Source organism: Balaenoptera musculus, chromosome 7, assembly GCF_009873245.2.
Source record: "Balaenoptera musculus isolate JJ_BM4_2016_0621 chromosome 7, mBalMus1.pri.v3, whole genome shotgun sequence".
NCBI classification, from domain to species: domain Eukaryota; kingdom Metazoa; phylum Chordata; class Mammalia; order Artiodactyla; family Balaenopteridae; genus Balaenoptera; species Balaenoptera musculus.
Genome location: NC_045791.1, coordinates 18871297 through 18885234, shown reverse-complemented (window position 1 = coordinate 18885234; position 13938 = coordinate 18871297). Strand labels below are relative to the sequence as shown.

The 13938-nt window shown below is 54.6% G+C and overlaps 1 protein-coding gene across 1 annotated transcript in view; it reads left to right on the top strand.

Moving 5' to 3' along the window:
- Positions 1–10836, top strand: part of TMEM163 (transmembrane protein 163) — a 256499-nt gene extending 245663 nt beyond the window's left edge. Inside the window, exons 7-8 of the mRNA XM_036857046.1 lie at positions 7241–7382; positions 8786–10836. Of these exons, the coding sequence (XP_036712941.1) occupies positions 7241–7382; positions 8786–8846 (203 nt within the window). The 3' untranslated portion in view covers positions 8847–10836. The remainder of the gene's footprint in view (positions 1–7240; positions 7383–8785) is intronic.
- The last annotated feature ends 3102 nt before the right edge of the window (positions 10837–13938 follow it).

Genomic DNA, 13938 nt, shown 5'->3' with positions numbered 1-13938 from the left:
CATGGTGACGCGGTATGGGCGTGGACTCCTCATCCTGTGCTGGTGCCCTGCCGTGTGTGGAGCTGGGCTTTTGCACGGTGGGGCAGGCGGGCAGGAGGTCAAAGTGATGCTTCCAGGATGGCGGGAGAAGTGTTCACTCCCTGTGATTTTTGTGGTCTGGTGTTTTTTAAGCTGGAAAAGAAAACGCCTCCTTTGGCTGTGGAATCCTCCTTTTTTTAGGAGTGAGAGCACAGGCGGCCTTGTGCTGAGACCGTTAACCAGGAGGCTGGGTGTGGGTTCTCCAGCCACCTTCGAGGTTCTTCTCTGTTGCTCTGAGCGGCACAGCTCTGCCTGCACCCTTCAGGCCTGAACAGAGCAGAGGTCCGGCTGGACCTTGAATCTCCAGCGACGTGCTCTGTTCCTTCCTTTCCAAGTCTCTTTACCTTGCACACGAGGGACAGGAAGGCAGGCCTGGGGGGAGCTGCACCAGTCAGTGCAGTTTTCGGGGCTCCGGGTGGTGAGTGCCCAGCAGGCGCTCCTCTGTCTGCCCTGAGTTGATCCCTTAAGTCAGAGAGCCCCTCTGACTTACAGATATCAGCACTTTCTGTATTCAGATGACTGCAGCCGAGACACTGGGCCGGGAGCCTGAATGTGGACCCAGGCAGGAGGCCCTGTCCACTCCCTACCCGTGACCACGGGGCTTGACCCCCTTCTTCTCAGAACAGTGGGTGCCCCTCCCTCGACTGGTGACTTCACCGAACGCTTTATAGGCGTTCCAGATGCTGTTTCTATTTAGGCTTCACTTGTCCTAACGTCCCACCATTTTATGTGGCGTAAGAGAAGCCCCTGGTGAGAAGTGTGTGTGTTTCTAATGAAATAACCCCTGATGTCATCATTCGCACATACAGAACCATCCACATGCATATGCAGTACTTCCGTCCTACTCTTGACCCGGGGAGAGGGGTCATTACAAAGAGAAGTGGATGGTTTAAGTGAAAACTGTTCCACCGACAGGCGGAGAGCCGGGGGCAGGCACTCCTCAGGCAGAGGGAGCCGAGTTGGGAGGGAGCCTGGGGCATCTGCGGGGCGAGAGGAAGGAGGGGAGGATGAGGGGCCCCGACGAGTGGGCGAGGGCGGACCATTCAGGACGTTAGGTCAAGTGTGGGATTTTGGATGTTCTGCTAAATGTTTAAACAGACGAGGTGACATGATGGATGTTTTAAAAAGAGACTTGTGGCCATCAAGGTAGAGAACAGAGCGGAGGGGCCTCAGGGGGGAGGGGAGAGGTCTCTGGGGAGCTCACGGGGTGGTGGCCTGGCGCGGGGGTGGGATATGGGGGAATGGAGGAAGGGTCGGCGATATTTATAACATGGGCAGGGCTCGGGGATGAATTGGCTGTGGAGGTTGAGGAGAGACAGACAGGCAGAGCAAGACAGCTATTGCAAAGAGCTGAGGCAGCACCCCGGTCCCCTAGCCTGTCACCCATGAGGGCCCCCCCCCCCCCCGACACCGGCCATCAGGGGGCGTGGTTGTCACACTGCAGTCCTCCGCTCGGTGGGAGTGTCAGCTAAATAGGAGGCAGTAGTTACAGCCTCCTGCTAATTGCCTTGTCTGGGATCCCGATTTTCCTCATTCATTGATTAGCAGAACTAGGGAACCATCTGTAAGTATCTCCTCCCTGTTCTTCCCTCACGTGGGGAGGTCGGGGGGCCGGCTGGGCTTCGGGAGCCATGCCTGCCGTTACTGTTGGTCTGGCCCAGGGCAGGGGGCCAGGCCAAGTGCTTTCTCTCCAAGTCCAGCCAATTGCTTCTGGTGCTGGGAGGGAGGGAGGGCGGGCGGGTCTCACCTGTCACCTGGCGAGGCGGCTGGTTGCTAAGCTGGAGCTGTGTGTGGACCGGGCCAGGCCGCTCCGCCCTGTTGGTGGAACAGTTTTCACTTATACCGTCCACTTCTCTTCGTAATGACCCCTCTCCGTGGTTCAAGAGCGGGATGGAAGTACTGCTCCTTAGTCCCTGGGCCGTGCCCTTACAGTCAGGAGGCAGATCTTCAGGGGAATGGGGACGACAGGGTGCGGGTAAATTCCAGACTTCCTTCCCCATGCTGTGCTGCGCAGCGCGGGACATCATGCCTGGCTGGTTTTCTTGCTTTGGATATTTAGTCAGCATGCGGTCATTGCTATAGGGCTAGGCTGAAGCTGGCTTTGTATCATTTAAGGCAAAAGGATTTTGTGCAGCAAGTTAATACTACAGATCAGACAGAGGAAGACTGTGGAAAGGTACCTGGGGGGAGTTCTGAGCGAGGGGCCAGCAGCCGGGCCCCAGCGCTGCCCGCAGGACAGCTGGAAACCCGAGTTGAGGGGCCTGGGTTGACTGTTCTAAAGTACCAAGAGTCTGTGGTGGTTTTCAAGTACATGAACAACTTTGAATCAGAATTTCCTGCATAAAATTAATATGTGCTTAATTATACAGATTCTTATCTAGTCATCAAAGCCAGACTGTTAGAGCCTCTAATCAAGATCGCCTCAGACATTATTTTGTTTTCTAAGATGATGACAGCGTTTATTTTTGGCAAGAGCCCTGGTTTTAACAGGCAGATGGGACAAGCGTATGGGCCTGGGTGGGGTGGGGACAGCAGCCCAGAGGTGAGTGACCGATGGGGCCTTGTGTGCCTCGCTAGGAAGATGGGTGGCCTGTGGGCTCAGTGTCCTTCCTGGGGAGTAGCTGCCGCTAGGAAGCCTCTAAAATTCTGAAGGATGCGGCAGGGTGGGTACGGAATCGTCCCCCAGTCCGGGTGTGCTGGTTCCAGTGTCCTCGCACAGGCTCATAAGAAGTGCAGCTGAAATGTCAGGCTCCGTCATAACCACAGGTGGGCAGAGCGGAGCAGGTCAGAGACTCCTGGAAGGTATGGGTGAACAGGGTGAAAGTTCCATCAGCTGTGAACCATCCGGAGTCCGCATGGGGTGGGTGGGTCCCCCCACTGTCGAAAGGGGAGGCTGGTGGGTCCTTGGCTGGCAGAGCCGGGTGACTTGGTGGAGCGAGTGGACATCTTGCGGCTGTCTGGGGGACCCTCCCACCCTCTGCAGCCTTTCTGAGCTCCTCCGGGCTTCTCTGAGGGCTCCGGGGGCCCACTGGTACCCACGATAAAGATGGAGAAAGAGGAGTGAAGGATTCCAGTCTGCCCTGGGGCAGCAGCCACCTCCAGCTTGTCTCTGCCTTTCTCCCCTAGCCGCCCCCCAAAACAACATTCCCCCAACTTAATGCCTGAGAGGTAAACCCCAGCCCAGGTAGCCCCTTGACAGAGTAGTGGTCTCTGTGGACGCTTTTGGTGGCCCTCTGAGAAAAGACGGGCTGCAGAGAATTTCTTTAAGAGGACTGGTCTGATTCCATTTGTTAAAAAGAACAGGGAGATTCAAGGGACAGCCAGACGCAAGAGGGTAAATGCCAGCCTCTTCTAATGGGAGAGGGGAAATATCTTGATGATCCTGATGTATCAGAAGACAGGAGAGAAATACGGCCTCCCCCGTCTCAGAGTGGACCCGCTGTCCCCCTCCTTGGGGAGAGATGGAAGCAGAATTGAGGGTGTGATATGCAGAGGCCAAAACCATGGGCAGGACAGAGAGGGGGGAGTTCCAAAGCGCTCTGCGTGCGAGGAGCTGGGAGAGACCCTGCGGTGACAGAAGGGCGGAGTGGAGTCAGCTACATGAGCCGCATGGAGAACAGAGGTGGGGAGCACGCTGGGTGCTTTTCCCCATCGTCTAGAGGTGAGTGAGCCTGGAGGAGCCACGGAAACTAACACCCCAGGGGCCTGGGTTGCAGCCTTGTCCCCGGGCGGCCCTGAGAAGGGGAGGGCAGGACGTAGCATGGGGAAGGGCGCCTGTCTCCTGTCGGTCGAAGGTGGAAGGCTTAGAGATTTGGCCTTGGGATCTGGCACTGGTGGGACACATCTCAGGTGAAGCTGATGCCAGCCCTGCCCTCCCGCTACCCCCGGGGCACCCAGAGAAAGCTTTGTCAGGTCTGCTGTCTGCAGCGGAGGCCTTGTGGGTGGGGTAGAAGTGCTCCCTGCGGACGGTGGGCCGGGATTCCCAGGTAGACACGGCAGGGCAGGTGGAGGCCCTGCCTGGAATAGCCCTCACCCACCGCAGGCTCCCAGCAAGTCCCGGCCCCTCTCCACCCAGTTCCCTGGACTGGCCTCTGGAGGATATGGTCCCCCGTGGCAGGGAGGTGGAGGGGTTTGCCTTTGCTAACCCTTGTCACCTGTATTGAGGTGAAACTGGGTTGGAAGGCTCCGCCAGGTGTGAACGTGAGTGGGGAAGGTTGGCGCTCCAGGGGGCCCCCGACCACACCCTGAAGTTCAGGGGTAGATCCTCTGCCTCTCGGGGGGCTGTCTCCCCAGAGCTCTAGCCGCAGGCCTGCCTCAGCAGGGAGGCCCCCAGAGCCTGGGCAGGGGTGGCTTCGACTCTCCCTCGGGACGGCCCAGACCGGCTGGTAGGAGTCCCTGACTAAGGCCATGTCCGTGCCTTCCCCTCCCCCGTCCCTCCATCTGTTAGCTCAGTATTTAGTGCCAGCAATCAATCGAGTCCCCGAGAAGCGCCAGCCCCTGTTCTGGGAGTTGGAGCACAGCAAGGAGAGACACAAAACTCCTGTCCTTTCGCCGACATTTCTGGTGGGAAAGAGAGGGATGTCTGCAAAAAGAAAAACGGTAAAAATGTCATGTAACGGAGAGCAGAGCCGCAAGGGCGCGCCGGTAGGAGGGTGTGGCTGGGGGACGGAGGAGCCGCCTTAGGGGCTCTGGGTTCAGGCTGGGGAGGCGGCGTGGGAGGCCCCAGGAGGAGGGGTCCGGCCGGGGCTGGCGGCTGCAGGTGGCGGCGTGGCCGGAGCGGGGACGAGGAGCGGACCCGCGGGCCTGGTGCGTCCGAGGAGGGGGGCGCTGGTCACCGCAGGACTCGCCCGCCGTGGAGTCTGGATGGTTTTCAGAACTGGGCGGCTTTTCCGCTGGAGGGCTTTGGCTGCTGTTCGCTGCAGAGGTCAGTCTGGCTGCCGCGAGGGGAATCACGGCGAGGATGGGGGAGGTGGGCAGGAGGGGGAGCGGGAAGGCGGCAGACTGGGGGCGGGTTTGGGGGATGACAGTCGGCAAGAATGACTTGATGGGTGGCTGAGATGCGGGATGTGAGAAAAGTCCAGGCTGGGATCCTAGATGTTTGGCTGCAGCAGCTAGGTGGCCGAGGGCGCTGATTACGGAGAGGGTGGCCGGAGGGCTAGTCGTGGGGAGGCAGCAGTTTTTGCTCTGAGCGTGTTCAGTTTGAGATGCTAATATGTCTGCAGCTGAGGGGAAAGGTCAGGACGAAAGAGAGCTAGGGAGATGCTGGCTTATGGGGTGGAGGTGAGAACCTGGCCGGAGAACACAGGCGGAGGAAGTGCTCGGGGGACTAAGCCAGGCATGCAGATGGGGACGAGGAGGAGGGTCTAGCAAAGGGGACTGAGAAGGAACCGCTGGAGTGCACAGAGGGAAAGCAGCAGAGCGCAGCGTCCCCTTGAGGCTGGAGAGACGTGTTCTTATTAGGAGGGCGTACGCTGAGGACGAGGCGTTGACCATGGCCTGTGGCAGCCGGGAACCATCCAGGACCGGGGCAGCGCTGGGGGGGAGGGAGGGACCTGAGTGGGACGGGGTGAAGAGAGAACGGGAGGCGTGATGGGGTAGCCAGCTCTCCGGGGAGTTTTGCGAAGGGCGGTAGTGAATGGGGATCGCGGTGGGTCAAGGAAGGAGGTGCAGGTGGGTGATGAGGCTAAGACTTATCCCAGTGGGAGTGACCCAGGAGCGGGAGAAGAAATCCAAGAGCAAAGCCCTCCAGTGAACTGGGATGAAGGCGCCAGTCTCACACAGGAATGGCAGTAACTGGAGAAGCAGCTGAGTACGTGAGGGCAGCAGGCGTAGGCGGGCGGTGGCCTTGGCGTGGGGAAGATGTCCGAAGGTGTCTGAACCTGTGTGCTCTGAGAAGTACAAGGCCGAGTCCTCAGCTGAGACCTGGCGTGGGGAGATGACGGAGATTGGAGGGGAGAGGAGAGGGTGTGATGCAACAGGCAATCAGAGATGTCCTTGCAGGCCCGGCTTCATCTCGGTCCCATTGTTGAGGGGCAGCCTGTTGAGGTCTACCCCGTGGATCCTGAGACAGGGCTTGGCCTAAGTCATCTCTACCCTGCACTCTTCTTCCTCTCCCCCTGCACTTCATTTACAACACCCCACACCCCCCCGCGGTGGTGCAGCCCACAGTGAATGCATTTAAGGTTATTCAGCAGGAGCATGGCACCTTTACCCTGGCGGAGTTGCCAGGGAACGGAGCAGGCCTGCTGTCGGAGAGGTGACTGGCCTGCATGGGCAGCTGCCAGGGGACCACCGGGCGGCGTGGGCCTGCAGCTGCTCTCAGGCCCCCGTTATGCTGGGGCAGGCGAGGAGCCTTGTGGCTCACAGCACGGCGAGACCCCGTTCCCGTGTGGCCTTGGAAAACGCACAGGTAGGCTGGAAGTGCGATGCCTCAGTCGTGGGGACCCACTGAGGTGACGTGTGCGAAAGGAGATGGTGATCAACGTCTGTTAGCTCCAGTTCTGGCTGGATTGCCCTTTCTGCAGCCAGGTAGCTAACGCTAGTCTTTGCCTTTCCTTCCTGGAGAGTGAAACATCCTTGGGTGACTCGGGAGACACGGCAGAGAAAGAACGTGGGCTCAGGTGGAATCCCAGCCCTGCCCCTCTCGAACTGTATAACCCGGTCAGTTTATTAAACCTCACTCACTCTGCTCAACTTCGTTTTCTCATTGGTGAAACGAGGGTGATGATCGGACTTCACAGAGTTGAGACGATCCCAGCTGTGTACTTGCCCAGCAGACACTGGACAGATGTGAGTCCCTGAGTATTGAGTGTCCCCTGTGTGTTTGGCAGGCCTGGTGCCCCTGCCCCCCTGGAGACCTGTGTTCCTAGGGCATGGGAGGAAGCCGACAGGAACCGTACACAGGCTGTCACGTGGGCATGGTGGCTGGCAGGGGCTGGACGGTGAGGGTGACAGCTCCATCCAGGGAGGTCCCTGGTGACACGTGAGCAGAGACTTGTCAAGCCATGTGGGTGGCTATCAATCACCCGAGAAGTGCTTCTGGAACATCCCTTCCAGCACACGTTCCGGGATGCAGAGGCACGCCTGGCATTTGGGTAGTTTCCCTGGTGGCTAAGCAAGTTCACCGGGCACTGCCCTCAGCCCCTCTCTGCTTCTCTTCCAGGGTTTAACTCCCTCGTGGGGGCCGTGATGGGCTTCTCCATTCTTCTGAGCGCCGAGGTGTTCAAGCACAACTCGGCGGTCTGGTACCTGGACGGCAGCATCGGCGTGCTGATTGGCCTCACCATATTCGCCTACGGGGTCAAGTAAGTGCTCTTTCCTCTTTGCTCTCCGGGCGGCCACGGGTGCTATATCCCTCACCCCTGACGATCATGTCTTGTACCTGTGACCCTCCCGCCCCCGGGGGAGGTCAGGAGACTGGAAAAGCCCCCTGCAGCCGTCACATACTCTGGTGGCTGGGACAGAAGTGAGGCAAGGGCTTGGACCAGGGGCCTAGGCTTTCAGTCACAAAGGGTCCGCTTTTGTCTGCTGTCTTTACAGTTCACTGAATGGTCCTCCCTTTAACCCTTCGTGCCTAAAGAAAGATTTGGGCCCCTTTCTTTTTCTCTATAGTGAGGGTCGTAATGATGCACCAGTGAGGCGTTTGTGGGGTGTCCTCACCCTTCAAGCCCCCTCTGCCACCTGCTACAGAGGCCGGGACCTCACACTTAGAGAACTTTTTACACTTAGAGTGCAGAAGGGCTACATGTAGAAAAAGCCACCCCAGGCGTTGGGTTCTAGCCCAGCCTGAGGCCTCTCACTGAAGAAGTGCCAGCAGGCACCGCTAGCTCTGCATCCAGCATCTAGGCTGGAGTCGGCCTTTGAAAAGAGAACAGTTTCTCAAAGGCGCTGAGCTTTTAAATGTTAACATGCTTCCTCTCTCCCACTACGATGGCTATGATAAAAGAGAGAGACAGTAAGAGTTGGTGAGAATGTGGAGAAATCAGAACCTCCATATCTTGCCCGTGGGAATGTAAATTGTTCAGCCGCTTTGGGGATAGCTTAGCAGTTCCTCAAAATGTTAAACACGGAGCTGCCATTTGGCCCAGCAGTCCCACCCTTTGGCATATACTCCAGTGCAACGAAAACACACATCCACGCAAACACCTATGCATGAACATTCACAGTGGCATTATTCACAGTGGGCAAAAAGTAGAGACAACTCGTATGCCCAACTTATGCAGGTTTTAAAGAACCCAAATGTCCATTAACAATGGATAAATAAAATGTGGTAGAGCTATGCAGTGGAGTATTTATTCAGCCATAAAAAGGATACCAATTCATGCTACTGATAGATGGATGAACCTCGAAAACACGCCCAATGAAAGAAACCAGTTACCAGAGGCTACATCTTGAATGATTCCACTTATAGGAACTATCCCCAGTAGGCAAAGCCATGGAGATTGAGTAGGTTAGTGGTTGTCAGGGGGAGATGGGGTGGGGAGTGACCGCTAGTGGGCATGGGGTTTCTTTTGGGGGGTGATGAAAATGTTCTGGAATTAGGTGGGCATCGTGATGGTTGCCTGTACTAAAAACCGCTGAATTGTAGGAATTCTATAGTACGTGAATTATACTTCTGAAAAACAGAAAGCCCCCATCTGTTTCCCAAGAGCTCAAGCCCAGGGCTGCGGAGGGTCTGTGTGGGGGTGACCAGCCTTTCTCTTCTCAGGCTCCTCATCGACATGGTGCCCAGGGTGAGGCAGACGCGCCACTACGAGATGTTCGAGTGAAGGGGGCCGGCTGCCCTGCATCTGCATGAAGACTGTCTGTCAGGACCACGAGAGCTTTCCATGCAGGCGGACGGTACTGCTGTTTAACTGAACATTCAATTCCTTTGTGCTCACGGGAACCAGGTCTCCCCCGCAGGTCGGACTGCACCGCTCCCCCCCCCTCCGCTGCCCCCGCCGAACACCGTAGGACAATGAGCACGGAGCAGGGCCCCGTCTCCGGCGGGAGGACTGACCTTTTCCATCTTCTGCAGTAAAGAGGTTCGTGTGGGGCGGATACGAAGTCTGCTTGGTGGAATGCCTCTGTGGTGCTCCCAGCCTCCAAGGGATAGCAGCTCCCCAGACCCACCTCCTGGGTCCTCCGCGTGGGCCCGGAGTCTCCTGGCAGATTTTAAGAGAAGACCGTACCCTTTGGTCCCTCACCCCTTTATCACTTCCTAATTAATTTCTGTCCATGTATTTCATTCATTTCATACTGTTTTACTAATCCTCAGTCTAAACACCAGATTTGTTCTAAAGGAGGAGACCATTCTATTTTTAAAGTGCTTAGTGATGATAGATGTGTGAGCTTTTGCATGGTCGAACTCAGCCCCTGACCCTTTCCTGTACATTCAGAACCCGAACGTACGTGTAAACACAGGATCCCTTTTGGAGAGATGTGAAACTACAGTTTATTTGTAATAAATAATTATATAATCTATCCATATATATGTATCTATCTATCTATCTATATGCTGTGTGAAGTGGTAATGGTACATTACAGTCTGTTCACGCTGTAAGGAACAAGCTGTTCTCGGTTTATGCAGTGTTTGTTAGGCATCGATTCTGTTAAAAAGACACACACACACAAAAAAAACGGTCTCCCCACACGCAACATTCTGTACCTCTAGCACTGCTGCTTGTCCGGGCGACGGTGACCAATAAAGACCTTGACCTGTTTTGTATGGTATGGGGAGGTGATGGTGAAGGTTGGCACTGCTGTGGGTGAAGGATGGGGTGTCGGGCGGGGGGTCAGGCTCACACCCCGCTCAGGGAGGGGAAGAGAGTAGCCACATACGTCCATGTGGTGTTGCCTGGAGCTGACCCCCCCCCCACCCCGGGGATGGCTGTGCCCCGCCCCCCAGCTGCCTCAGGCTGGGGAGGGGAAGGTGGTGCGGTCCCTTCTAAGAGGTCACTGACCTTGGAGAGAAAGGCATGCTGAAAGCATCCCATTAAGCCAACAGCATTTTGAGGCATGTTCTATGGGCTGTTAGTTACCACGTTGCACAGAAAAGATGGACACTGTCCAGGTCTGGGAAACGCAATATTCAATAGGTTTCTTTTCTGCGGGTTTTCTCCCTGTATTTACTGTTTAGTATAGTTCCCATTGTGGCAGCTATGCTGTGGCATCCCCCAAACTTAGGCACTCAAGTTATGCTCACCTTTCTTGGGGACGTGTATCCCATCGAACATGCCGGCTCTCTCCCATGGTGTCTCTGCTCCGGGCGGCGACCAGAAGGTTCACCAGCTTCGGGGAGGCTGCATCACGGCCCTCCACCATCCCCACAACAAGCCCCTGGTGGGAGCATGAACTTGAACCTCCTTGTTCCCAGGGCCTGTGCCTAACCGAGTGCTCACGGACCACACTGAGCCCAAAGTGCTCTTCCTGAAGTGGGGAAACATGTTCCAGGTCTAATAAGCCCTCCGATAGCCTCTTAAGGGCTATCTATCTTGCTAGCACATCCTTAAAGATTTTTAAACATCTGACGTAGTTAGTACAGTTACCTACAAAACAAACAGAACAACAGTCTACTTGCAAACTCAATTCCCTTCTAGGTGAGCGGAGGGCAGGGAGAGTGCTGTGCAATTAGTACTGGCGGGTGTGATACAAGGGAAAGGGTGTTCCACAGTGAGCCCCCCAATCCCTTAAACCTACCTTCCTATCAGCATTTTCGGCAGCGTACCTGCAAACGGTGAAACGCAGTCAGCGGCTGCCACCACTGGGGGATGCAGCTGGACGGGGTCCTGCTGGCGCCCTGGTACCCACCCGCCCCGCCCCCAAATCACTTCCATCTGTCACACAAGAAAAGTTTATTGAAAAATAAAGTTCTCCCTAGTTTTCTCTACAACAGTGGAAAACAAAGCAGTGCCCTCTACGCCGGTACAGTACATTTGACAGCAACACCTTATTTGCAGAATCCTGCACTACTTAACCCCAGAAGTGAACAGTAGAAAATGGTTGTACCAGGAGCTGGCTGAAGACACAGATGCGAATGGCCATTAGCTTACAGACATCAAGGCTGTGACAGCAACTACAGCAGAAAGGACGTCACCATCTCCTTTGGCATAGACTGTTCCGCTCTTGTTCGTCCTGTTCATACCCGGGCAGGCCGGTGAGTGAAGGCGTCCGACATCTGTTCCATCTCAGCTGTGGCAGGGCTGGCTGCCTGTGCTAGGTTCCTGGCCAGCTGGCCCAGGGAGCCCTCCAGCACCGCAACGGCTCTGAGCCTCCAGGACCACCCTTGCCCCCCACGGACCCAGGCGGGGCCCTGCCCGCTGCACAAGCGCACGGCTGCCCTTGCGTCCCTCTGCCGTGCCTCACCGGATGCAGGGGCCTGGGGGTTAATCTGAAGTCTCCACAAGATCTGGGAAAAATAGAGGAAATGATGCTTTGAAGAAGGTAAATTCCAATCTTAAATGACTGCTGATTCAGCTGAAGAGAATCCAAAGGATCTGAAAAAGACACCGGACTCCAACACATTCCTCCATTTTCCACAAATGCAATCTATGCAGAATAGGGCCAAGATAGGAGAGGAGATAAAACTCTAAACCTATCTAGGGAAGCAAGAGGCTGAAACCACCACCGCCCCCCCACCCCCCAAAAAAAGCAAACTGACATTCAGGTGATCTGGGAAAACATCATTAAGCCCTGAGCAGCCTCCTGGAGCTCTAAAGACGCCCCCGCCACCCCCATAGAATAACCTTTAATGTGACAGAAACGTGACAACTAACCAGCCTGGGAGTCTGATCCTCTTGGACTGGACAGTGGAGGAGCCACCCTGGCCAGCAGGGGGCGCCAAAAGGGGCTTCCTGGGGAGCGATTAAGTTCAATTGGTCATTCCTTTCCCCTTCAATAAAAAACAGAAACGCCTCTATCATTGCATTTCAGAGGAAGATGGGTAACTTTAACGGGACAGTCTGTCAGAGAATTCATTTTAATTTCCAGCTCACCAAGTTCTGCAAAGAAAAACCCTGGAAGGGTCCAGAAGATAAGAGTGGGGTGCGGTCCAGCATGTGGCCGGAGGTCACCCTCTTATGTTCAGTTTGCTAATTCTTGCGGCCCAGTTCCATCTGGGGCTGAAGTCAGGCATATTTTCCAGTCAGTGCATTTTAACCAGCAGGGTGGACACAGGACTCAGGTATCTTCCACCACTACGTCCTACAACATTCCATCAACCTGGAATATTCTCCTGTAGGTACTACTTTTGAATCAATGATAGGAAGTGAGCTCAGCTCTTTTTTTTCTGGAATTTTATGAAAGGCAAATAACAACAATATTTAACATTTACTAGGGCTTACTATATGCCAGACACTGCTAAACACTGCTAATTCACTGCTAAACTGAATCCTCACAAAAACCCGAAGTGCTAAGAAAGCTAGGGTAGTTTTTTTCTGCATCGGACACTAGACAGCTAATTTGGCCTTCTGCTATAAAAACTTGGTTTTCCATTTTTTTGTTGAAGCCCACAAGAAGGAAAGGAACCCGCCCTCCGCTTTAGGAAATTCCTACCTTCCTAAAGAAGTCTGAATCTCTCTACATCCAACCATCTCTTCACATAAGGTGCTCTGCAGCCCCATAGGGATGGATGGGGTTAGAATGAAGCCAGTGTGGAAATGAAAATATTTTTCAATAAATAAAACATTCCAGGCTTGGGAGAGTAACACAACAGAGCCTGTCGTTAACAGACCTTTTTTTTTAAATCAAGAATTGGGGGGGGGGGCATGGGACAGGGTGGCAATGTCCCCATTAAATACACAATCTAGGTAAACCACCTCAGAGAACGTGGTGGCCTGCCTTGGTCTGGTCTAAAAAGCACAAATCCACCCATAAACAGAACAGTTTCTGTCTACCCGGTCACACTCGTGGCTTCACTACCAGTGAGCTGCACTGGGGCGCCCCAAAGTGAGCTTACCGGGAAGCTGAGTAGTCACTTTTATTGAACCCCACGTTTGCCAAAGAAACAAAAAAAGGGGGTGTGTATTTCTTCCCCTTCAACCTGCTAAGCAGATGAAGTGGTTTTGGGCCAGTGCTTCCATGAGCTCAGCAGGGCCTGCTTCCCTTCAGTGTAACCCCTCAGACAGGGCTGGTCTTCTGCTGCGGCCAGACCTCACCAAGCTCCCGGGGTGGCACGTGTCAACCAGCAGTCCCCAAACAAACCCGAAGACCTGGCCGAGCAGCCTGGGAAGGTATGGGCTGGTCTGGAGGAAGTCAAGACCTTTTCTTGGGGGTTCTCATGGCTTCATGGGGGTGGATGTGCCCCTAGACTATGGCCCAGGGGGGCTTGGAGGGCATTTCCAGCGCCCAGCCTGAGTTGCCTGCAGTGATGCCAGGGCACGTCCTATCGCCAAGCTGGGGGAGTCTGCTAGCTTCCTTCAACAAAACCCAGATTCCAAAAACCAACCCCACATTCCAAAAACCAACCCGAAAGAAAAGTGAAAAGGCACCTCAGAGAAAAAATAAATATCACCAAAGAAATATCTCCAAACATACAGCAAAACACACAAAAAGTAAACTATAAGCAGTGACAAAACCCAATCTAAGCAAAAATGCAAAAAGCTTCTCCAATTGTACGTGTGCAAATCGAATTACATACAAGAAATAAATGAGGTGTTTAGTGGCGTGAGAAGTGTTTCCCCTTTCAGGAACTTTTCCTCCCGAAAGTCTTTACATTTCAAAGGAAAGCTTTCTCTCCTTTAATAAATTAAATGTTTTCCCTCGAGTTTTTTTTTTTTAAGAACTTAGGATCACAGTGGAGGAGAAAAAAAAAATCCCAAATCTTTTAGGAAAAAAATGTACGAAAACTAAAGACCAGGCAAGAGATGAGAGATGCTCAGA